General features: G+C 44.2%; 1 protein-coding gene and 1 long non-coding RNA gene across 5 annotated transcripts; both read right to left on the minus strand.

Annotated features, from left to right (window-relative positions):
* Positions 1-7,017: 7,017 nt before the first annotated feature.
* Positions 7,018-9,313, minus strand: LOC132574731 (uncharacterized). The gene is made up of 2 exons (XR_009555644.1): positions 9,138-9,313; positions 7,018-7,054 (listed from the first exon to the last, which is right to left on the minus strand). It is a non-coding gene; the product is annotated as an uncharacterized LOC132574731 (long non-coding RNA).
* Positions 9,314-13,935: 4,622 nt separating this feature from the next.
* Positions 13,936-25,273, minus strand: CHCHD7 (coiled-coil-helix-coiled-coil-helix domain containing 7). 4 transcript variants are annotated; one of them, XM_060243776.1, is made up of 5 exons: positions 25,219-25,273; positions 22,381-22,489; positions 21,560-21,681; positions 20,242-20,340; positions 13,936-14,308 (listed from the first exon to the last, which is right to left on the minus strand). In XM_060243776.1, exons 3-5 carry the CDS (start codon positions 21,611-21,613, stop codon positions 14,204-14,206), a joined length of 258 nt encoding a protein of 85 aa, XP_060099759.1. In that variant the 5' UTR covers positions 21,614-21,681; positions 22,381-22,489; positions 25,219-25,273; the 3' UTR covers positions 13,936-14,203. The 4 variants fall into 4 exon arrangements, with proteins under 4 accessions (XP_060099759.1, XP_060099760.1, XP_060099761.1 ...); XM_060243777.1 differs by having other exon boundaries at positions 25,000-25,273; XM_060243778.1 differs by lacking the exon at positions 25,219-25,273 and adding an exon at positions 24,727-25,024.
* Between the last annotated feature and the right edge of the window lie 136 nt (positions 25,274-25,409).

The raw sequence follows: 25,409 nt of genomic DNA on the forward strand, positions 1-25,409 counted from the left end.
CTCCTCAAACACTAAGCTATCCAAACTATTTGAAAAATACCATCTGCACGATACTTGGGGGGCTTTAGATGGGAAGCGGTGGTGCGCTTCCGACGAGTCGCCAACGATGGAGCGTTCAAACAGAGAAATTCCGGATTTAAAGTAGTATCAAATTAGTCCGCGCCCCAGTCGTCTCAACACGGGACTCGAATGAGCTAACCACCATTCACAGATGCTGACGTTTGGACAACCGCTTAAAATCCGACACACTTCCGGACTCCACTCATGCCCGTAGTGGGATTTTCTGAACATCTGACCTCACCCTTGGTGTAGCAGGGTTCCTGTACCTTTGAAAACTGTATAGCCAGAACACAGGCAGAACTGTCCCTATGATGGCATGTCTCTGATAGGTACAACTGTGCTAGTCAAATAGATTGCTATGGTGCAGGACCAGGACAACAAGAGAGCTGACCACATTAGCATAACAGTGCTCTAAGTAACTCAGAAACAGAATAATCATATAATACCAAAGTAACATGGAAGATCAATATAAAAAGCTTGCACAAACTACTCACTTTTAAAGAAATGATACAACAATTTTAACATACGTAGATCATAGGTATGGCATGTACACTGGCACTCTGCTTCCCATTTCAAGCATAAATATTAATGAATAAATTAAGCTATTTATTTTAGGCTTAGTAGTTGTTGAAGAACCTGTTTGACTAAAGACTTTTAAGGGCATCCCTATCCAGCATGTCTTGAAACTGAGAATCATAAGCAAGTTCCCGTATTCAGACTTTAACTTCTGCTTGCATATCTCACCACAAGGAGGAGATAGAACTCTTTGAGTATATGTGAGCCACACAGTTCATTTGAGGCAGGCTTATGGGAGGTTCAGTTGTCCTAGACAAAACTTCAACAATTCAGCAGAAGAGGCATATATACTGTGTCTGATGGGGCCATGAACAAGCTTGCAAGACACATCAGGAGGGCAGACTCAGAAGCGGGAATAGAATTCTTTCTTAAATTATAAGGCAACTAGAAGTGACATGGAACACCCACACACACATACATAGACATTTGGTTGGCTTTAGATGAGGGAAATGTTTTCAGAGCAGACATGCTAAAATAAACAGGGAAGGTTCATTTTGTGGCCAAAGGCAAACTAATATAGTTACCAGAAGTTCTTAATTGTGATCTGAACATCTCCAAGCACTGGTATCTTGAGTGAAGAATGCCTCCTGCTTCCTTAGGCTTTTCTAGAGATTGCCATTCTGTTCCAGCAAACGTTGGTCCCTCCACAAGCCAGAGTTTTATTCCATCACCTTGATTCAGGTTTAATGTAAGTCAGGGTGAAAGCACACTTCAACACCAGAGCTGGGTCCTTTATATAACCTGAGACCATTTGTGCGCCGGTCATAGGCTCTACCACTGGGACACTGCTTCTAGATTCTCCTGTAGATATTCTATTCCTAACAGTGACCAAGACACAGGAATATGGTTGTGGCTCCAAGTGCCTGGTCTTGGCAGTGAAAAGCAATACTGAAATATATTCCTTTTTTCCCATTAAGCTCTTATCTACAATCTACCTTTGCTGTTGCACCCTGATGTTGAAAAGCAAAAAGGAAACTTTGGACACCACCTATTAAAACATTTCTGTACGTTCAAGAAGTCTAAAAGAAAGGCTTTCAATAGGATCATATTTCTACCCAGAAACTGGCAGAGAAACTGGTGAGCACCATGCAATTAGAATATCAGCCAACAGCATCTTTACGAAGGATCCAAGTTGATAATATAGTTCATTGAGATAGTTCTGGGCTTCGGTAAAAGCCATTTTTATTGACCATTTTCCTCTGATTTTTAGTCTGCAACAGAAATTTACTAGATTTGGTGAACAAAACTCTCTAGATGAATATCTGAGAACTTTATTGCTGTTAAAGGCATAGGACTATGGACAACCACCCCCCCCCACACACACACACACACAAACACTTAAATCTGGAACTCTCTCAGAACCCTTGGCATCAAAGCTTTCATTTTCCCCCTCAGCTCATCCAATTATTTCAGTATATATATTTTAGTTCATTCTCTTCTTAGAGGTACAGTCCTCAAGCCACTCACTTTGTAGAGCTTCTACAATACTGGCAAATTGGCTATGTCATAGAAGTGATTTGAATATTGCAACTAACTAGTCAAACTTCATAAAACATTTATTTTAGAAAATTAAAATGATTTCATCTCAAGAAAGCTTTATCTCCTCAAAAGGTTATTTTTTTCTAGGACCTTAGATAAAGGAGTATCTCAACTTTGCAAATACCTCCAATTTACTGAATGCACGCTCCTGCTTTTCAGAGAAAATCAAAGCTCCCTCTTAATGAGAACCATGTGATTGGCAACAAAAGGAAGCATTGTTCCAGCTTCAGTAACCAGGAAATGATGAAAGAACCAGAAGAATGTATATATGTTCAGAAGTCCAATGCTGAACTTTGCATTCCACAGTATCCGCCGCTCACCCCATAATATATCTTTCTTTTTTGGAGCATGGTAATCATAAGCAACCACTGATACCAGCAAGATGGAACTAAAGTTCTTTTAGCTATTTGAGAAAATATGTTTAACTTTTTACTTTGTTTTTTAAACTATGTAAATATAGCTTGACTCTTAGGAGTATGAAGAAACAGGAGAATATACTATAGGTATAAAACAGGATAGTACTTGAAATCAGGGGAAATTAGGGAAAAACACAAAGTTCACATGAGACTAATTAAGTTGATACAATTTTCAATAAGAGGGAGAAAGTCTAGTATCTGTTGGTGATATGGAGATAATGCTGACATATAGAATGAACCCAGAAAGTCTAGGCCTAATTCTGAGTTCATTTTGCACTTTCTAATATTTTTTCTTGTTTATGAAGATACAGAAATTCTTCTTACCTACATGTTTAATGTGGTACTTAATTAAGTTTTGATCTAGAAATATTAAACTTCAGCTGTTAACTTTCTGTATAGAAAACTAAAATGCTGAACCAACAGCTCTTATTCATTTCAGACACATAGCTGGGCAGCAGTAACCTCTGAGTGGTGGAGCAGGTTCACCCCATGGTCAGGATACCCCATTCCTTTTTTTAAAGGAAAAAAACAAGTTGTGATATTTGCACAACTGAACACAATGCTGTACAGTATGACAACTTCCACTGCCTTCAGTGTCTATCTGAGCCAAGCCAGAGAGCAGCATCAGGAATGCCAATGTCATTACTGAGACATAACTGGTAGGATAGTGGGGAAACCTTGCAATAGAATACAAATATTGGCATTTTCATATAATTAGTATTACATTTTGCCCACTGTATAGGCAGCAAAACCTTTGACATTTTTGAACTCCACAAATTATATCAGATCAGTCCCTGAATAAAAAGCAGTTAATTATCTCATGCTCTTTTCTTGTGGTGAAGTTTATAGCCCATAAAATAGCTCATCCTCTTTTCCAGATAATTTCTTCTGGGAAAGGGGAGACTATAAAGGACTAACAGCTTTCAGCTATTGTGGTTAGTGGTTAAGAGTATTGGATTAATATCTAGGAGAACTGGATTTGAATTCTCACTCATTCCATGGAAGCTCAGCCTAACTTATCTCACAGGGTTGTTGGAAGATAAAAGCGACAAGAGAGCAATGATGTAAGTCATGTTGGGTCCCAATTGGGGAGAAAGGTAAAGTGCAAATGAATTAAATGAATTAAAATAAATACTAGCTGTAGAATCCAATTGCACTAAATCAATCTTATTCCATCATAATATTTTCTTCATTTAATTTCAAAAATAATTTACAAAATGGCTTCTCATTACATAGGTACTCATTGTGACCAGTGGACATGAACAAAGAAGAGAAGTTTAGGTGCTTTGAATAATACTCCCTCCTCACCCCAAAAAAGACAGAGAGAAGCAATTTGTCCTGGACTGTGGAGACAATGTGTAAACCCCCTCCACACACCTGGAACATAGGTTGACCCCACCTAAGGGGTGAACATAGGTCCACCCCCTTTTAAACAAAAAGCTTTTAAATTTGTGGTATTAAAGAATGTGAACGTTTTTTAGAATAAGAAAACCCCACAATGTCAGTTTTTGTAGTCTTCTCCCCACATTGTAGTACACTAAAATCCACTCACCTTATTTAGAATTTTTTTTTCACTGAAGGGACCCAAAACATTTCACAATAGTACAGAAAATACATTTAAAAAAAAAAGTACAATTTGAGTAAAACAACAACAAATACAACTAGTTATATCTTGGGCTGGCCCCAGATCCAAAGACCCAGTACGTCCAAGACCAGACTTTATGCCTGGAGACAGGAATAAGCAAGCAAATGCATAGCTTAGTGTTGTTCCCAGTCCTCCCTTCCCGACCTTGGTTTATGATGGATTTTTTCAAGATTAGTATAGTCCTTAATGTGCTTAAGTAGGGCTGACTCAAAGTTGGGGGGGGCACTCCCTTCAGCAGACCTCCTTTGTATACAGATACACTCCTATACCTTGCTGCAGAACTTGGGCTCATTTCTCTCTCATTCTCACTGAAGCAGCAGCTGCAATACCACCAGCCAATCCAGACTCTGGGATCTCACGTGCTGGAGTTAGTAGGGGGCCTACTAGTATCTTATTGTTAGATCTGCTGAGTGAAAGAAACAATCTTAATCTTCTTTCATGCAGTCATTGCCTGGTTCTTCACAGTGGAGCATATACTCCTTGAGGTACCTTCTTCAGTCTTGCCTGCTCCTTAAATACAATGGAGCTGCCTGGGGTATTCTCCATGCCTGATCATACTTGCCACCAGTGTAGGTCTATACTTAAGCCTTTAGTTCCTGTGTGAACATGACAGGATGCTTGCAAATGGTAAGAGTGCAGCTGAAGATACAAATCCTTGCCAGTCAAGCTGCTCAGGAGCTGGACTCCCCCTAGAGGGAAGGCTTCCCCCACCCCACCCCTGTGTTAAGTGTGAAGGTGCTGATTTTCCGCTAATTTTCACTGAGTGGAATACCAGAGTAGTCTTAGCCAACAGGCAACAAGGGCAGTTGCCCCAAGCCCCACCCCGGAAGAAGCAAATGTTCACAGCCTCAGCCCCCTGACAGAAAATTCCCAACACCACTGTTGCTCATGCCTTCCCTGTCTGGAATTTGAGCAGCTTGAGGTCATTCACAACCATCTCAACCAGGGCTCAGGGCTGGCTTCCAGCAGTCAGGGCCGGATCTAGGGTGGGGGGGCAGAGGGGGGTGCTTGCCCCGGGTGCCAACAGAGGGGGGGGCACCAAACTGGGTATGGAGTCCATTGTATTCTGTGGGACCATAGGATAGAATGGCCCATAAGAGGGCGTCTTTTTTTAAATTAGCCCCCCCTCAAAACACTTGTAGATCCGGTCCTGCCAGCAGTAGTTCCTATTCATATCGCATAGGGGGCCACCCCTTGCTGGGTCCTGGTCAGAAATGGTGGCAGTGATTGTAGGGCCCTGTCCTGAACTTTTGCCTAGGGTCCCAGAAGCAGTAAGATGATTCCTGGTACTAGGCAGAGCTGCCTTTTGCCTGACCACTTTTCCCTGACCACAGATTCCTGACACTGGTCCCATTCTCATTTACTTCCCTCAAACTATTTTTCCATCCCTTTCCTTCACGTTGCAATTACAGGCCTGGTCCTAGACTGTCTGGCACCCTAGACAAGGCTACCTTCTGGCACCTCCCCCCTGCACTGATAATGCCACCAAGTCACATGAGGGGTGCCCAGTTCAGCACCCCCAGAAGACTGGCACCCTAGGCAATTGCCTAGATTGCCTAGGGGCAGGGCTGGCCCTTGACAGGACACTTCAGGACCAATGGAGATACTACGGATAGTGTCCTTATTTTAATTTGGTGCCTACTCAATGAGTAATGTTGCCTCCTGCCTGGAAAAATGCTGCATCTGACATTTCTACCATGGTGTTTTATCACTGGGTTAGAATCATGCTTTAGACGATGCTTTAAGTTCTCAGCAGTTACCATGCACAAGAAAAGAGGACATCTAAGAAGCCTTTGGAACTTTTAAAAATTACACTACAAGGTAGTGACTTCAAGAAGAAAAACTAAAGGAAGAAGCAGTAATAAAGGGGATATTGAGAAGGAAGTCCAAGAATGGTGCTAAACAGACAAACAACAGACTTCCCTTCCAGCAGGTAAGACCCTCCTCCCTCAAGTGAGATGCAGGGAGAGCTACAGTAAAATTGGAGAAAATCCACGTTGCTCCCAGTTTATGGCACTAACTTAAAGAATGCATTTTCAGGCTCATTGACTTTTAGGCTCATTGATTTCAAGCCCCATCCACCTTTACACATTAGTATTGCAGTGTTTAAAAGGTATTTTCAAATATGATAGTGATCACAAGGGATGATTATGTACAATTAAGCTCCAGTATGTTTAGTTCAGTTCCATATTAATATTCCATTACACCATTCAACTTGTGTATAGCTTGCACAAACTAAACAGTAAATCTGCACAAAATGTCTAGTTGAGAGAAGTGCTTTTAATAAGTATTCCTTCAGAACGTTAACACTTTTCACTCACACAAAGATGTTAACATTCATAAATACCCATTGACACTTTGGCTTGGCATCAAGGTTAGTGAAATTCTAGAGGGATGAGACTGCTGCAAACTGTTGGCAAAGTAATTCACAGCAACGGTGCACAACCTGATTAAAGAGCAGATTTATTATTAAGGTAAGATTATTAAGATTTATTATTAAGGTATTATTATTAAGGTTTATTTAGGAAAGAGGAGAGACAGAGATAGGTTCCTAATTGTTTCTCTAGCAGAGAGAGAGGGTAAGACTGAGTGTGGCACTTCTGAAAAGAAAGGGGAAATTGCCCTAAGAGTAGCAATCTGAAGACAGACAAGGAACAACAAGGAAGGTGCTGACCTCACTATCCTAACTGTCTTCTAGATGCCCCCTGCAAGGTCTTCTTCTCTTCTTTGTACATCAGGCATTGCCTTTTCCAACACAGCAATGTAACAGTCTTGTGGCACCAAAAACAATTTAAGCATAAATTGTGCAAAGTACTTCCTTGCATGCCAATCACTTCCAATAAATGATCATGAGTTCTAGTATTACAAAAGCTCTCTAGCCACTTTGTAAACCAATTTCTCGTCTTCTTGACTACTTTGGCCATTTGTGTTTTTTAAAGCTAAAAAGCACCAAATCTTCCTTGTTGGAAAGATGCTCCAGCTCCTCAATCATTTTAATTGCCCTTCTCTGCAACATTGCTAATTGTTTTGTCCTTTTTGAGATAGAGTGACCATAAGGTTGGATGCAGACTAAATTTTCCATTAACCTAAGGGGGGGGTATGTGCCAGGCCTCATTTCCTGCTGCAGACCCCCAGTTTCCTTCTCATGCTGTTCTGAAGGGTCCTCCATCTTATACGAGTGGCGTTTGGAGTAATCAGTGAGTTGCAGTGGGGAGAGCAGCTCTCTTCCACTGACAGAAGTGTCTTCTGCTAAAAGGAAATGTAGGGGGAGATCCAACCAATAGCACTGCAAATGTGGATATACCACATGTTTATATAAGGGCAGGGTGCCATAATATTATATTATGGCAGGGCATCTTGCCCTATCAGTATTGGTATCAGGCGGTTTAAGAAGCTCTAAAAAGAGAAAACAATAGACAGATTAGACTGAAACGTGCTACTTTTTTTCTTTGTCTCACCACTGGCAAGAGAGAGAAGAAAGGAAATGACAGCTCTGGCACTGCTTCTTCAGGGCTGCAGTTGAGCTCTTTAGATATAACTTGCCTACATTATCTACCTTTAATAATGCTTTCCATCCATTTATCCAGAGCAGGCTTTAGGGTAACTAGCCTGTTATCTCTAGATTTCTTTTCAAAATCTGAGTGACATTTCCTACTTTCCGGTCCTATGTCCAGGAGTTTGATTTTTAACCATAAATTTCATATTTTCATTTCATCACAATTTCACATCTATGTTCGAGAACACTTGGTTTTGTGTCATCTGGACGCAGTAGCTTGTTGGTTTTTCAATCTTCAGTCTGTTCTAGAATTTTCATCTTGTCACCTCTTTTTGACTTAATTCTGCAGACATCCTTTGCCAAAGCAAAAGAGTAATAGACAGAGGGTCCAGGGTAGAGCTGTGGCTTTCCCCCCACCTTTGTGGAGACCAGTCCCACAGCAGTCAGGCAGGGGTGGTACAAGGCCCTCTTCACTGAGGTTGGAGCACCATCTACAGAGGTGCCTGAGGTAAGTACCAGCACTGGGCAGGGGTCAACTGTTCAGTCTATCTTTCCTCCAGCTGCTGGGACTCAGCAGAACAAGGAGCAGACTGAGCTGTTTTTGGGATAAATTTGAGGACACAAGGAGTTCACTCAGGGACCCACAGGCTGCTGGAGGAGAGACTAGGCACCCCTCTTCCACCTCCTCTAGAGTCCAGCAACCTTTCCAGTGAGAGGGAAGAGGAGAGCCTGGATGTTGCACATGATAATGAAATGAAGGTATATGTCAAGGTGCTGCCATCTCAACCCTTTCTACCTCTGGCATCTCCTGTCCCTTTGACATGCAATGTCTTCCTATAGCCCCTTCAGGAGGTGACTCCAGTAATGCCCACAGCTGTTAGTTAGCATTGGGTGCCTTTATTCCTTCACAGTCTGAAAGCACTTCCAGAGGATGCTCCACAGTGCCAGCTGTGTAGTGCTAGGATCAGTTGAGGGAAAGCCTTGGTCATCTCAGCGACCAGGCTCAGAAACCATTTGAAGAAGCACCACCAGGCAGTGCTTCTTCAAAGGCTCGGAGAAGTTGGTGGGGTGGCTGTGTGGCTGCCGGCCAGCCAAGAGAACAGTTGCTTCCAGATCTCCTGTAGGGAAGGGACACTGAGCATCTCAGACAGAAATGCTTGGTGTGGCTGGCACTAGTGTGTCAAGGGGTGGGCAGAAGCAGACAGGGTAGAGAGTCACCAAATTGGCAAGATGATTACTTTAGAGGTTACTTCTTTCTGTACAAGTTACCTCTTGCACAGTGTGAAGACTACATGTCTGCTGCACCAGAAGCAGATACTTATAGGCATGCCAGAGCACTGCCTGATCAGTCAAATCAGCACTTGCAGGAACTACATCTGTGCCACACTTAAGCATCTGGTGGAACGTAAGAACATGAGAAGAGCCCTGACAGAGCAAACTAGTGTTCCATCTAGTCCAGCAATCTGTCTCATACAGTGGCCAGCCAGTTACTCTGGAGGTCCAACGACAGGGCATGGAGGCTGAAGCCTTCCCCTAATGTTGCCTCCTGGCACTGCGATTCAGAGGCTGACTGCCTCTGAAAATGGAGGTTCCCTGTAGTCATTACAGCTAGTGGCCACTGATAGATCTCCCATGAATCTGTCTAATCCCCTTTAAAAGCCATTTATGCCTGTGACTATCACTGCATCCTATGGCAGCAAATTCCACATTTTACTCACTTTCTGTGTAAAGAAGTATTTCTTTTTGTTTGTCCTCCTGAATCTACTGCCCATCAGCTTCATTGGATGCCCTCACGTTCTAGCATTTTGGGAGTGGAGAAGAAGTTCTCTTTAACTTTCTCCACAATGTGCATAATTTTATAAATTTTTATCATGTCTGTTCTTAATTGTCTCTTTTAAAGTTGATATATGTAAATTATGGTTTTATGTTTTATTGGATTGATTGTTTTTATGATGTTGTAAGCCGCCCTGAGTCCGCTTACGGAGAGGGCGGGATATAAATGGAAAGTAATAAATAAATAAATAAATTTTCTAAACAGAAAAGTTCAAGACTCTTCAACCTTTCCTGATAAGGAGGGAAGGTGCTCCAACCCCCAATCATCTTGGTTACCCTCTTCTGTATCTTTTCCAGCTCTGCAATGTCCTTTCTGAGATAGTGAACAAGACTTTGAACAGTATTTCAAATGAGGTCATATCATTTATCTATTCAAGGGCATTATTATATTGACTGTTTTCTTTTCAATCCGTTTCCTAATACTCCCTAACATGGAGTTTGCCTTTTTCACTGCTACAGCACACTGGGCTGACTTTTTAATTGAGCTATCTATGATCCCAAGATCTTTCCACTCTGTCATCAAGTTCAGATCCCATTAGCCTACACTTGAAGCTGGGATTCCTAACATGCATCACCTTACACCTATCAACATTGAACTTCATTTGCCACATTATTGCCCACTCACCCAATTTGTGGAAATTCTCCTGGAGCTCTTCATAGTTATCCTTTTCCACCATCCTGAATAATACTGTATCATCTGCAAACCTGGCCACTGCACTACTCACCCCTAGTTCCATATCATGTAAGAACAGACTAAGTAGTAATGGCACCAATACTGATTCTTGAGGGACCTTATTGCTTATTTCCCCCCATTGTGGGAACTGCCATTTATTCTCATATTCTTTACTTCCTGTCATTTAACTAGTTTTAAATCCTTTTATCCCACAACTGCTCAGGAGTCTTTGGTGAGGTATCTTGTCAAAAGCCTTTTGAAAGTCCAGATATATAATGTCTACATGCTTATTCACTTTCTCAAACAACTCCAAAAGGTTGGTGAGGCAGGACTTCTCTTTGCAAAAGCCATGCTGATTTTCCTTTATCAGGCTTAATGGAGCAGAATGCCCTGTATAAAGTAGCCTCAGTGGGAGAGACAGCATTCATCAATGAGGGGTGCCTGACTCTCTCCCAGACAGTGGAGATCCTGAAGCCTTTTAAGGAGCTCAGCAATGGCAGGCTAGGTCTCCTTATTCCCTTGATCTGAACACTTCAGGGTAGATGGTCAATTTTCTGGACCCAGGCACAGGACATGCAGATATTCTTCCAGCAGTGCCTGCACTGATGCAGAGGCTGCAAGGGAAATCAAGGCCCACCAGAACCCTCTCACCAAGCAGAGGACTACATGTTGGTGACCCATGCATCAATGGCAGCCTCATTCTGCACGCCTGCCAGCTCATTCACTGGAGATGAGCTCTCTCAGCACATGGGGCATTTGTAGGCAAGAGAGGCATGCTGCTGTCAGATGAAGAGCATGAAAGCAGCTCTGCTGTTCCCCTATTGCCATGCTCTGGATGTCCATTGTGATGGAGGCCACTGAGGAGGCATTAAGTTTCCAGTTTTCCCTGATGGGACCTGAATTAGTTTACAGCATCAACAGTACTTTATCCTCACAATAATACTGTGATGTAGAGATCGGCCCAAGGTGACCCATCAGGCTTCAGTGACTGGAGATTCACACATGGGTCTTCCAGACCTTAATCATGCCCTCCAAACACTACATCACTCTGGCTAGCTGATCTCTGATTATCTTTCCCAACACTTTTCTTGAGGGTTCTTTTTCATACCTCATGGGCATCAAAGGACCAGAAATTAAAGCTACTAAAAACAGTAAGATTAAAGCAGACATTCAATGCAAGGGAGTGGTAGTCAGAAGCTCTGCACAGTGAAATGGGACCAAAGTTTCAGGCCTTGCAACCCATAATATATTTTATACTTTTAGGGAAATGCCTGGCTTGTTCCTTCTTTGGAAGAACTTTATGGGACTTTGTTGTTGAAGGACTGAAATCATTCCATCAAGAATCAGGTAGAAAGAAATGGGCTACTGGGCAGTCAGCAGCAATTAAAACTGTATTAGGTGAAGTTTGCATCTACTCTGAATGATCTGCTTCACATACTCTGATTGTATGTCTTGGAATAGTATAGTGTTTTCTAAATGGCCCAAGGTGCCACTAAGATCATCACAGATCTCAAGTCTTATAGTTTTTGTTTTTCCCCAAGGCTGTAGTAGGACCTTACCTAGATTTTCAAGTTTGTTGGAAATTATCTTTTTGTACTCTGTACATACTTAAAATACACCTGGGGGCATTGGGGTTATAGCCAGCCATTCTTTTTAGGTAGAACTGCCATACTTCCAGAAAGGGTTCCAAAGAAGTACACGTGATTTACTAGTAACCAACAATAATCTTCACAACATCCAGCTAAGTGAGCACAAACTCATGGAAACTTGCATCACAGTATATTCATTGCCACATGATGCAATGATAGCCACTTGCTTAGATGGCTTTGAAATCAAAATGAAGACTAATCAAGGATGTTTATCACTATTACCCAAGATGCATAACCAAAACCTTCATTCTCAGGAACTATGTGCCTCTGACCACTACAACTGGGGGGATGGCAGTAGGAGGAAAGCTATCACTTACTTGTGAGCTATTGCCTGCTTTGTGAAAGAGATCTGTTTGGCCATTGTAAAAGAATACTGGAATAGTCTAACAGGGCTCTTATTGCATAGTTTTAGTTATTTTAATATTTGCCAATGAAGAAAGGCTGCATAACCAATAGCCTAGGCATATTGCAAGACACTTCTTAGCATCTTTCCAATAAGTTCCTCCCCTCTTTCTTTTGCACTGTGAACTTTTCTTGTCTAATACTATAGGTTCATATCTCATTTTTAAGTAGAATTTGAGAACATGGAACAGGCATTGAGTGGAATCAAAAGAATTGGGCTCAGATGAATGAGCACAAACCTGAGGTTATACTGAAGCTTTCTGGTAGGTAAGCAGACATATTAAGTGTTTCATGATGTAGCAGCAACTCCTCTGTATCTCAGAAAGGATATTACAGAGCAGGAAAGTGTACTGAACAAGGCAACCAAGATGACCAAAGGCTTGGAGAACCTCTCTTATGATGAAATGATTATGTGCATGCAGCTTTCTAGTTCAGAAAATGGTAAGTAGTTCCCTCCCAATACTAGAAGTTTAAAATGTATGGGATTGAGAAACTGAGTTTTTTTCTTTCTACCCCAATTCAGAGGCACCATATGAAGGTGATATATAGAACAGACAAAAAGAAATAATCTACTCACCCAGTTAAATAGTGGAATTCACTGCTACTGGATGTAGTGATAGCCATAAGCAGATAGTTTTAAAAAGGAGTTGGACAGATTCATGAAGGATAAGTCCACCATTAGTCACTAGCCATGGTTTGGTTCTATGGTGGATCTCCATATTAAGGCAATAAATCTAGTGCTAGAAGGCAACATCAAGTGATAACTTTGGCGTCTATGTTCCGTTTGCTGGCCCTCCAGGACAATTCATTGACTCCTATGTGAAACAAGACACTGGACTAGATGGACCTAGATGTCTCTTCCAGCAGGGTTCTTTACGTTAACTAGGCCCTGTTGTGCCAAAGACTGACATCTAGTAAGTGATAGTACCAGCTTCAGTTGCCCAGCTTCAGTATGTGAGCTGTACACTTAATTTATCTAGTATGTTTTAGAGCTCCTATAAGGGCAGCTGATACCTTTATTTCAGAACTTCTACAGATACCATAATCCAGATTGCAGGCATGAATTGAACATTGGGCAGGTACAGCCAGGAAATCCAATATGACTGTAGTAGTTTCTTCCCTACCCCAACAGAAGTCATAACACACAGTGCTGGATTCATATACAGGTGTTTGTATAAAAGGGAGATTTTGAACCTTGTAACACTTGTGGGAGAAGAGCAAAAAAAAATATCAAAGGATGGAATTGAATTCAAGTCACTCCAAAATTCTGGGGATCATGGAAACTATGGTTACTACAGCACTACTCAAAAGTCTCCAATACTGTTTGCACTGCAGTACTGCAGCAGCTATCTTCCTTCCTTTCAAAGCTCCTCTGAACTGAACCTACAACTGGGCCACAGATAATATACAAAAAAGGGCTGTTTACCTGTATGGTTTAGTAATTCTCATGGCTTACATGGCTATTGCCCAGGTGTGGGCCTAGCTTCATGGGTGTGCATATAAATGTTCAATGGTATGATTCTTCAGGTCCAAGGCCATTGGTGTCAACAGGATTCCTGAACAGGATTACAGTTAAACTTTTTTCTGGCCTACATGCCTTGGCAACGGGAGCATGGGATGCAAAAACTGCTCTTTTCCTCACTAAGCATGGTTATAAAAAGGTCAGAATTTATTAATGAATTTCTGCTATATGCAACAAAGCCCTTCATTTTGATAGAACCAAAGCTTCACATTTCTGCTTTAGTTGTAATATAAACAGTTTGTACAGGGAACAGCCTAAATTATACTTCAGAAGAATAGTATATAGAAGAATTTACAACTTGTCACTCTATAATGGCAGTTTTCAATATTCTTTCCAGAACACCTTATTTACAGTAAAACCTCCATACATCTTAAACTACTAGCACTGGTCTATCAATACGGTATTCTTTCTCTTGATTCCAGGATGTTTTTTCTTTCTTCTGCTGTAGGCATAGCTGGTTTTATCCCATCCTTTCTTCTCTGGATCATGATCCCATTCTAGTAATATAAGAACTGGTATGTTAATACCAATTTAAATCAATTTCATTTAAACCAAACACATTTTTAAATGTTTTAAGTATCAGACTCTCAAAATGTTTACTAGCATGAAGAAAATCTCTGTTAAAACAAGTTGCAATGCTTGAGGTAATTCAGAATTGAAGCACCTTGCCATGAAGATGTGAAGGACAGACTGGAATAAAGCTGATTAAATGACAAAAATATCAAGAATTAAAAACCAAATGAACATCAAGTAGGCTGCTTGTGATCTACAGTTAGCAATGGCCAACTGGCTGCCTGCACATTTAAACCAGAAAGTGATTGTGGTTTCAGAAACACCTAGAAAGAACCATCATTTTCTGTCTTCTGTTTTGACTATACTGCCAGAGAGGAGTCAGAGATACACTGACATTTAGGTGGCTCAATTCAATAAGGCTATCAAGCTGAAAAGTTTTTTTTCTGGACTAACCTGAGAAACAAAGAATGTGATATCGCATTGTTTAGCTACTAGCAAGAATTCCTTGCCAGCTCTACTCAGCTAGAGTTTTAACTTACATTACCTGCAGAAACTCACACCCTGGCAGACTAGTTAGCCAACTGGCAGACTGGCACACACTAGTTAGCCAACTCCTGATCTGCATTAGGTTGGCTCAGCATAGCACAAAATCATGCTTGATTTCAACTATGTAAGGTGATACCACAGATCAGCTTACAGACAGATGATCAGTGAAAATCTTCGCTTCAACACTGTCACTATTTCTTCTGCCTCTGTTGGAGACTGAGCTGCTATCCTAGCTTGCCTCATGAGCCCCACTAACACATTACAGTGAACATACATGAGTATGTCCATCTGCAAGAAAGAACACATTCACTTTACTAATGAAACCAATGACTTGGATCTCGATAAATATGGGATTTAAATCATACATTCAGCTATACATATGTTGAACATGAGAATTATTCAACATACCTATGAAAAAATATCAGTTGTACCCAGATCATACATGTGCTCACTAAATCCTGGGAATGTGGTTAAAGGATGGAAAGGCCATACCATATCACCAACATGCTTACCAGCGACAACTGATGTGTGTGAAAATTCAAGGCCACTTGCAGAATTTCAGTCAGCTGCCAAGTTGTACACCACCCCCCGCCCCACTCAGAGCTTAGTCAAGATTTGGCAAGGCTTTCATACTAACACTTTGCTTGCCAAAACACCAAGAAAATAAACTCTCATTGCCAACTGCAGTGCAAACCCCATCCAAGGAAACTAAAAAACTCATCTCAACTTTCTCACCAGTGCTCTAAGGTGTACAATAGGCTTGCAGCAGACTATGGATATCACCCCCGTCTTACTCGTTTGTCCTGGCATGTTTCTGCCTCCATGCATCACCGTGTGCCTGCCACATACTTAGAGTACAAACAAGTGCTTATATAAAACCTTGTCATACTGCTGGAGAACAGGCATCCAAGATAGCCAGGGTTCCCCTGGAATTTTTTATTTTCCTTACAAATGCCTGGAAGAAACTTGCCACGTTGTATCTTTCAGAGAGCCAGGATGAAAAGAGTCCTGTGTTATTAGACAAACTGGGAACTGAAGGCAGAGACAGCCTTGATTCTAGTGAGAGTAGGGTAGTGAGAGTGGTTTCATTGTAAGCTGCTCTTTCCATGTAACTCATTCGGTGGGGTGGGCATGAAATATTGATCGGAAACAAACAAGGATTATGTCAAAATGTTATGCTCTATGTAACACAAAACCATGATGACCATAGTTGATAAACTAGCTTCATTTCCAAGCCACAGATTCTGATCTGCACTCAGGAGCCTGGGAGTTTTACTGGAGCCTTCACTATCAATGGAGGCCCAGATTGCAGCCACTGCCAAGTCAGCCTTTTTCCATCTGAGGCGGGCAAAGCAGCTGGCCCCCTTCCTAGAGCGCCAAGATCTGGCAACGGTGATTCATGCAACTGTCACCTCGAGACTAGACTACTGTAATGCCCTCTACTTGGGGCTGCCTCTGTACCAAATCCGGAAGCTGCAGCTAGTGCAGAACGCGGCGGCTAGATTGCTGTTGGGGCTCCCAATGTGGGGTCACATACAGCCTGGGCTGCGCGAACTGCACCGGCTGCCAGTTGTATACGTTACAAAGTGCTGGTTATTACCTTTAAAGCCCTATATGGTCGAGGACCTGCCTACCTTAGGGACCATCTCTCCCCGTATGAACCCCAGAGAGCACTGAGGTCAGCCGGGAAAAACCTGCTGAACATTCCCGGGCGAAGAGGTGACGTTGCAAAGCACCTGCAACCGAGCTTTCTCTACTATGGCTCCACGCCTATGGAACCAACTTCCAGAGGAAATGCGGGCCCTGCGGGACCTTGAACAGTTCCGCAGGGCCTGCAAGACTACCCTCTTCCAATTGGCCTTCACTGATTGAGAGGGAAACTGGTAAAGAACTCGCCATCATAAACGTAAACGTAATTATAGCACTAATGTATTTTATTAATTTTAAATTTTAATCAGAATTTTAATTAAACTGTCAATGTACCGTATTTTTCGCGCCATAAGGCGCTCCGGACGATAGGACGCACCTTCCTGCGGCGGGGGGGGGGGTGTGATCTGCTGCCTCCGCCTCCGATCCCGGTGCTTCCCCCGCGCCTGTCTGGCTCCAGCTTATTGCAGCAAGCGCTGGGATCGCTCCACGTGGCCCCACCGCAAACCCAGCACTTCAGGAGCGCCGGCTGCGGAGGGGGCAGCGTGCTTCCTCCTTGCCTGACTGCCTGGCTTCAGCTGTGATGCTTAAAGCAAGCGCTGGGATCGCTCCCTCCGCCCTCCAATCCCAGTGCTTCCTTTAAGCATCACAGCTGAAGCCAGGCACACAGGCAAGGAGAAAGCACCCACCCCCTCCGCAAACCCAGCGCTTCGTGAGCGCCGGCTGTGGAGAGGGGAGCGTGCTTCCTCATTGCCTGACAGCCTGGCTTCAGCTGTGATTCTTAAAGCAAGTGCTGGGATCGATCCCTTCTCTAGCCAGGCAGCCGGAGGAGACCGTTTTGTCAGCGCAGCGGTGCGGAGAGGGAAGCAGATCCTGCGGAAGGCTCCCGATTCGGGTCACTCTAAGGCATTTCCCCGGCGGCACAATCAAGGTGCCGTTCTATCCCCTGCCCTAGGTTTACCCAATGTCCCCCGCATTGCCGTTGTTCTTTTCTGTGTCGGTAGAACGAGTTCAAGAGACATCATGCGAAGTCGCGATCTCACCAAATTTCTGTCCCCCACCCTGCACTCCACTGGTGATATGATTTCTTCTCCCCCCCCATTCTCAGTGGCATGGGAAAGCTCCCTTTATGGGGGCGGGCGGGCGGCTTGGGAGCTGACGATCTGCTGGAGCCCTGAAGCGGTCTTCAGCCTCCCTGCCCTCACCCAGCGGCTCCCCTGCCTTGAGTCCTCGGTCGGAGACTGCCAGGCCCCGAAGGGTAGCCACCTCAATCCTGAGGCTCTGCCCTCCTTCCGCGCCCGGTCGCACCTGAGGGCTTCCTCCCTCCAGTTAGTCTCCGGGGCGCCCGGGGGGCATCGGCCAGGAGCCGGTCGAAGAAGGAAGGCCAAGGAGGAGGAGGAGGCCCATGTGAAGCTCCCGGACTGTGAGGCACAGGCACTGGCGCGGCAGGGGGTGGCGGGCCAAGAGAGGGGGGTGGCCGGCCGGTCTCCTTGGCAACCCCATTGAGCAAGGCCGGCTCCCCCGGGAGCGCCATCCCCCCGCGCCGCCCAGCCTGGCCGCTGCAGCTGCTGGAGCCCAAGCCCAAATCCAGCTCGCCAACGCCCTCTGCTCCGGCTCCAGCGCCGCGCGCTGCATCCCGCGGCGGGTCACTGGGGGACCTCTCCGTCAGCATCCTGGCGAGAAAGCGGGGAGAGCAGACGGCTGGAAGAGGCGGCGGCGGAGGGGGCGCGCACCCAGCCAGCCACTCGCCGCCGAGGGGAGGGGAGCCCAAGAGGAAGGGAAGGAGGCGCGCCAGAGAGGAGGGGGGCGGCAGGGAGAACACCAGCGGAGAAATGCCCAATCGAGACACGCAGCCAGCAAGGGCTGGGCGAGGAGGGCGAGCCTCCTCCCAGCCGGCTGGGCTGCCTTTCGGCCCGGGAGAAGCGGGGGGGAGGATCTGGCGCAAGGATTTCCCGGCCCCGCTTTCCCCAGGCCGAAGGGCAGCCCAGCCGGCCGGGAGGAGGCTCGCCCTCCTCGCCAGCCCTTGCTGGCTGCGTGTCTCAATTGGGCATTTCTCCGCTGGCGTTCTCCCTGCCGCCCCCCTCCTCTCTGGCGCGCCTCCTTCCCTTCCTCTTGGCTCCCCTCCCCTCGGCGGCGAGTGTCTGGCTGGCTGGGTGCGTGCCCCCTCCGCCGCCTCTTTCAGCCGTCTGCTCTCCCCGCTTTCTCGCCAGGATGCTGACGGAGAGGTCCCCCAGTGACCCGCCGCGGGATGCAGCGCGCGGATTTGGGCTTGGGCTCTGGCAGCAGCAGCGGCCAGGCTGGGCAGCGCGGGGGGATGGCGCTCCCAGGGGAGCCGGCCTTGCTCAATGGGGTTGCCAAGGAGACCGGCTGGCCACCTCCCTCCCTTGGCCCGCCACCCCCTACCGCGCCGGTGCCCGTGATCGAGCTGGTGCACGGCAGCCACCCTTTAAAAGGCAGGGAGACGCCGGCTGGAGCCATGCAGAGCCAGCCGGGAGACAGCGGCAGCAGCGCGCCCACAGCCCTCGCCATGGCCTCCGCTGGCAGCGGCAGCAGCAGCTACGACGCCCGCATGGTGCAGCTCAGCCCTGCTGCAGCGCCCTCCCTCCCGCTCCAGCCGCCCACCAGAGCCATGCTCTAGGGCCTCGGCGCCCCACTCAGCGCCGCCAGCAGGTCCGTCGCTCCCGCTCGCCAGCCGGCCTCTGTGCTCCGAGGCAAGGAGAAAGCACGCTCCCCTCTCCACAGCCGGCGCTCGCGAAGCGCTGGGTTTGTGGAGGGGGTGGGTGCTTTCTCCTTGCCTGACAGCCTGGCTTCAGCTGTGATTCTTAAAGCAAGCGCTGGGGACGGAGGGAACGATCCCAGCGCTTGCTTTAAGCATCACAGCTGAAGCCAGGCAGTCAGGCAAGGAGGAAGCACGCTGCCCCCTCCGCAGCCGGCGCTCCTGAAGCCGGCTGCGGTTTGCGGTGGGGCCACGTGGAGCGTTCCCAGCGCTTGCTGCAGGAAGCTGGAGCCAGGCAGGCAGGTGCGGGGAAGCGCCGGGATCGGAGGCGGAGGCAGCGGATCACTCCCCCCACCCCAGGAAGGTACGTACCTTCGCTCCATAAGATGCATCCACTTTCCCCCCCACTTTTTGGGGGGGGGGGGAAGTGCGTCTTATGGTGCGAAAAATACGGTAGTTTTATTAATATTGTATGACCAATGTATGAAATAATGTTGTTAGCCGCCCTGAGCCTGCTCCGGCGGGGAGGGCGGGATACAAATAAAAATTGTTGTTGTTGTAAAGTTCAGATAATCAATTAGTTTTGATTAGTTTAATTAAACCATGGTTATCTGTTATGACTGCACCAACTCATTAGGTTCCACAATCCCACTGAATAGAATCCAGTCTGTATACTTAGTAAATATACATATTCTACTGGTTTAAATGTCTATATATATATATTTTGAAGATGGTTATTAAGAAGTTAGCTTTAAAATTATTCTGTTGTTTTCAATTTAAGATCACACTGCAGAGCACTGAGCAAGAAAACATTTTTCTATGCTGTTATGTGCTGCCTTTAACACATACTGTAAGTGACACATTTTCAATTTAAGTAGAATATTTTTCATTGTTAGATGTAGTTTCAACCTTTTACCATAATGATCTTGAATATTCAGATATGAACACACCACACATGCAAGAACATCACAGTGCTATTAATGCGGGATGTTTCTCAAGTATACCTACCCAAAATTTTCTGCAGTTTTTGTATCTTAAAAAATGGACAGTACACATATCCTTATTGTAGTTACTGTCATCCATGCATTTTCGAGAAGCATCTGATTCCTTCAATACAAAAAGAAATTACAGCTGAAGAGCCAACAGGGACCAAAAGTCTAATTTTATTTCACTAATAATAATTACAATTTTCACAACCATTTTTCTGAAATGTTGTACACTGACTGAAATATTACTGAACACCAAGGCTGAAATCCCAAGCACACATAGCAAAAAGCATATTGTGCTACATTCACTGGGATATGTGTCTGAGTTTAGGCTGTACATGAAAGGCTTGCTGAGATGTGACTCCACAGTGTTTTGCAGTTTTTAAGACTTAGGTAGCAATTTGTCATGTAAATTACACTCAAAAATACATATGCAGCAGACAGGGCATCCTGTGTGACTGTACTAAAATGCCATAAACTGACTGAGCTGTAATTTAATGCTATCCTATCCTTCTGAAACTCCATAACATGGAATTTTAGAAATAAATCTCATCTTCAGCTGAATGTATATTTATGTCCTCTACTGTATTTTAAAGGAACGGTGGGAAACTTGGGTCAAGCAGTTATCATAACTGTTTATGCCAAACTTCTGCCATAACTGTCAACGGCAAACTTCTAGCCATTGTACAGGAATAAAAGCAAATGGGTCTCTATTTGTTGGCTTGAAAACATTCTATCTCTTTGCAAATTTAAAGATCTGAAGTACTGCATATATTATAACAAGCTGATATATTAAACAAGTCAAAATGATACATGTTGTATGATGTTCCAGACACAATACAATGTGAAATTTCTTACAGGTTAACTGATACAACTGTATAAATAGAGAGGATTTGATTCTTAATACCCTCACTTTAACTCTTAAGCTAACTGCATCAGTTAAATACAGCTAATCCTACTTGGTACTCAACTATTTGATGATTTAACAATTTCTGCTAAAATTCCACTACCTCCCACTGAGAGACAACCAATATAGCTTAAACAGCACAGAATTTATGATTATGTCTTTTCTACTCCAAATGGTTGACCTCTCTGTCAACTTTGAAACAAGTACATTGACAAAGAAAAAGTGTAAGTGCCTGATTACTTATAAATTAGTAGCAAGGTAAAGTTAGCCGCAAGCATTAAGCTATAGATTCAAAGAAATCCCATTAGCTTTCTTTTAGTAATACATCATGTGAACACTGCAGATGCATTCATTATAAAGAGAAAACAAATTAAATGCCAAAATAGAAATGGAAAAATTATTATCAGTACTATATTAAAGTTCAGTTTCCTACCAATATACAGGGATTGGTATCCTCATCTCGAAGTTGCTGCAGTTTTCTGGACATGAAGTTTTTGGGGTTTGTTTTTTTTTAAATAAACACAGCTACTAGAAGAAGGTGGCTTTGAAAGTTTCCTAAAAAGCACACATTCCATCTTGGTTAGAATTTAACAAGTTGTTTTCCTACTGAAATATTATGTCAAAAGTAGTGAATGATTATAAAGCACATATGCCCTTCAGCTCTATCAAGAAATTTAGCATTTAATATTGTCACACATACTTCTTAACTTAGAAATGAGACAGACTTTGGGAAGCAAGCCACTTCACCACACTGGATAACTAAGTACCTTAAGCATATCCATCTATGATTAACTATCTGGAAAAACTGAAGAAACCTCTTGTTTTTTTCTCAGAATTTTAGTTAAATATTTTGCATCACAGTTTTTAAACATCCTACTCATACTAGTAAAAATTCTACATTGCCATTTTAAAAACTAGAATCAGTGCAGGTACTTCAGGGAGTCCATGAGCCCTTTAACAATAGAAGCCAAGCCCTTCTTATGACTATCTGGCTAACATGGAAATGGGGCTCTCTAAGTTTCATAACAATGTGAATATAATCAGTTTTCCCTTGTTCGGAGAGCCTGCAGTCACTTAACTTTCAGATAACCTGAGAGCACTAGCCAGAAGGGGAAAAAACACATCATCAGCACTGGGAATTCATATTATTCTGCTGACTGGAAGGGCTTAGCTATAAGTGTTAAACTGAAAGTTCTCTCTTCCCTTTTCCCTATGAGAGATCTATTCATGTAAATGTTAAGGATAGGTTCTTACATGTAATCCTTTTGCTTCTCTTTTTGGGTGCAAGCTACACAGTTGTAAAGAACAACAGAAGAACGCTTCAGGAAAGATCAGTTCTTCTCCCAGCAAGAAACTCCACAATCTGAAAGCAAAAAGAAAGCAGCCGTTTAAGTATATCGGCACCAATGGGATAAGAGTCAGATAAATGGTAGACTAGTAGATTCCTTAAGAGGTACAACCAGTCCAAGGCAGTCATCAGAAGAGACGACTGTTCATGTACAATTCAAAATGCAAGCCATTTTAACACACTAGGGCTAAAGCAGAACTGGAAGAACATTTCAGATTCCTACCTATTGGCACTCTGGATTTCCACATCAAAGACCCTAGCATAATTAAAGAATTATCCATATGCATATTGCTTTGTTTTACAATGTTCATAAAAATATATAAAAATTAAATGATTTAAAATACAAATATTAGTAAGAAACAATACATAATTTTAAGCCATTCATGTAACCATGCAGCTGTTGCAATAATATGGATCAAGCTCTTTGTTCAGTTTTACTAGATCTATAGTGCAGTCCAAAGCAGATTTATGCTTTTCTACTTTCAGAGAAGTCAGTGAGCTTAGAATGGTGTTACACTGTGCTTATAACTGCAATGCAAGTCTCATAGCTAAGGGTCCCCTAATATTATGATGACTGATATTGCAAGTTTTTTTTTAAATTAAAGACTGTACATGGCTCGCTACCAAATCCCAACATTCCCTTTAGAGCAATGGTTTTATTTAGTGAAAAGTCTAAGTCTGTGAACATGGGATCAAATCCAAACACCTGTCTAGAGTGTTTATCCATGTAAAAAATTTATTTCTTACCATACCCATTAATACTAACATACAGACAACAAGTTTTCTTACAACCATTGGCCCCAGGCTGTTTTTTTCTGTTTAGACCTACCAGAATATTTCCTGCTGCCTTCACCTGTGAAAATGTTTTTGGCAGTAATTAAGTATGTCAGCAATGGCAGAAGCTCTGAAACCTACAAGGCTGTTTTTGTGCAGTAAGTAAACTCTGGCATGAAAGTTTAGGCTGCTTCCACATGGAAGCCTTCACCCATGGGAATACCACTGCATTTGCCTGTTCTCAAAATGTACAAGGGAAAAAGGTTAGTCATGCAGCCTGAGAAAAACATTTCAGTGATAGAAGTATTTTATGCCCATCACTGTGTATCACAAACAAGCACCATTTACTAACAACTTGGAATCCACGTTTTAGTACTGATAAACTGTGATTTCCCCCACAAACTAGTATGGAATTAGCCACCTACTTATCTCATTCTTCCTGATATAGATTCTGACAGTAACAGCCCCAAGGATTTTTTCTTATTATTCCACACTGAAAGTCTGCTTGTTTTGTAACTGGGTAGAAAATCTTGAAGATATGGGGTTGGATCCAACCAGCTTTCCATCTGCTAAAAAAGTGAAGAAGCCACCTAAAAGACTATACTGAGGATGTGAATGAACAAAAGCCTTGTGGGACAGGGACTGTAGAAAGGAAACAAAAGTAGATGACACTGAGAAGGAAAACTGGATGGATCAAACTCAACTAACAAAATAAAACTACCCCCCCCCCCATTTTTAGTTTTCCAAACTTAGTAATACCCCAATAGATATTTATTGTTTACAGAGGTCTGTCTTAAGTTTTATCACAACAGCTAAATGCCAAGTGGAAAGGGAGAACATTAACACAGCACTATGTGTTTCTGGGAAGTGAGAGGCCATATGGAACCTCAAGAAAAAATTATTTATACTGACAGGAGGCACTCCAAACTTGCAGCATGCAGGCAGCCACTGGCTTAGTTAAAGTTTCACGTTAATATTGCTGCATACAGCACTTACTAATTAGTCGTGACCACATAATACTTCATAAAGACAGCAGGGGGTCTAATCCAGCAATCCGTTCTCAAGAATGGCCAAGGAAACACTCCAGGAAGCCCACAAGGGAGCCAACAGCCCCTCCAAATGCTGAATAAACTGCATTCCCTATAACTCACGAAAGAACCTCCAAGTTATAAGGTGGCGTTTAGGCATCAGGAATGAAGAGGCAACATTCCGATTGCGACCTGAGACCTAAACGTCTCCTCCCCACCCCAATTTCGATCCGAAACCGCTGGCAGATCGAAGTACTTCGAAAGTACTGCAAGTGGGGTGAACTCTTCCATGCACTGTGACTGAGCAAACCGCGCAAGTGGTCACGGCCATCTTGTCCCCACACATGCAGGTAAATCGACCTCACGCCGAGTCAGACCCATGATCGGCCCAGCTCAGTATTGTTTTCCCGGAAGGCGAAGAGAAAAAGGTCTTTCTCAGTACTCGCTTACCCGAGTTCTTTTTCGCCCTGAAGTTGCCAGGGAGGGATCCCCACTCTTTCAAAGTCACGGCGAAGGATATCCAGCCAGGAAGGGCAAAAGGAGGAGGAGAAGTCAGTCCTGACTGACTGACGGAGCGACAGGAGAACAGCCACGGACTACACCCCCCTCCCCCGGCGCCTCTCAGGCCTACAACTTCTATCAAACCGGCTGCTTCTCCCGCGCAGAAAAGGTTCCGCCCCTCAGCCAGCACCCCTCTACCTACCGCTGCCCCCTCGACCTCACCTCTGTTCCTGGCTCCCTCTCGAGGGCTAAGCGCGCTCCCGCCCCGCATGATCGATGAAAGAGCTGCTGGGGGAGGGGGGAATCACCCTTAGTAGATTTTTCGTCACTCAAGGGGCACCAGCGGCCGGCGACCCTAGGTATGTTAGCGCACCACCGCTAAAACGGCTCCGTTTGTGCTAAACGGCTCTCAGGTACGACTCCTCGGGAAGCGACGCTCACCTCAGCATCTACAAGCCCAGCAGACAGGCGAACTGAACACTGGTCTCCAATTCGAAAGACGTCAACGGCTTGGGCAACTACCTTATAAGCAGCGCAGCCTACCCCAGTGATGGGCCTCGCAACCCGACAGAAATTGACAAGACCTGTGCCCAATCGATCTCGCCCGAGCTCTTGGAGTGACAACTCGAGGG

Source organism: Heteronotia binoei, chromosome 7 (genome assembly GCF_032191835.1).
Source record: "Heteronotia binoei isolate CCM8104 ecotype False Entrance Well chromosome 7, APGP_CSIRO_Hbin_v1, whole genome shotgun sequence".
In the NCBI taxonomy this organism is placed as follows: domain Eukaryota; kingdom Metazoa; phylum Chordata; class Lepidosauria; order Squamata; family Gekkonidae; genus Heteronotia; species Heteronotia binoei.

Excerpts from the sequence above, each read along its gene's own strand:
- CHCHD7 (XM_060243775.1), bottom strand. Across the intron at positions 20,341-22,380 it reads GAGAAGCAAAAGGATTACAT|GAATCAGATGCTTCTCGAAA; the intron begins GTAAGAACCTAT and ends TTTGTATTGAAG. Across the intron at positions 14,309-20,241 it reads AAAACTGCAGAAAATTTTGG|AATGGGATCATGATCCAGAG; the intron begins GTAGGTATACTT and ends TTATATTACTAG.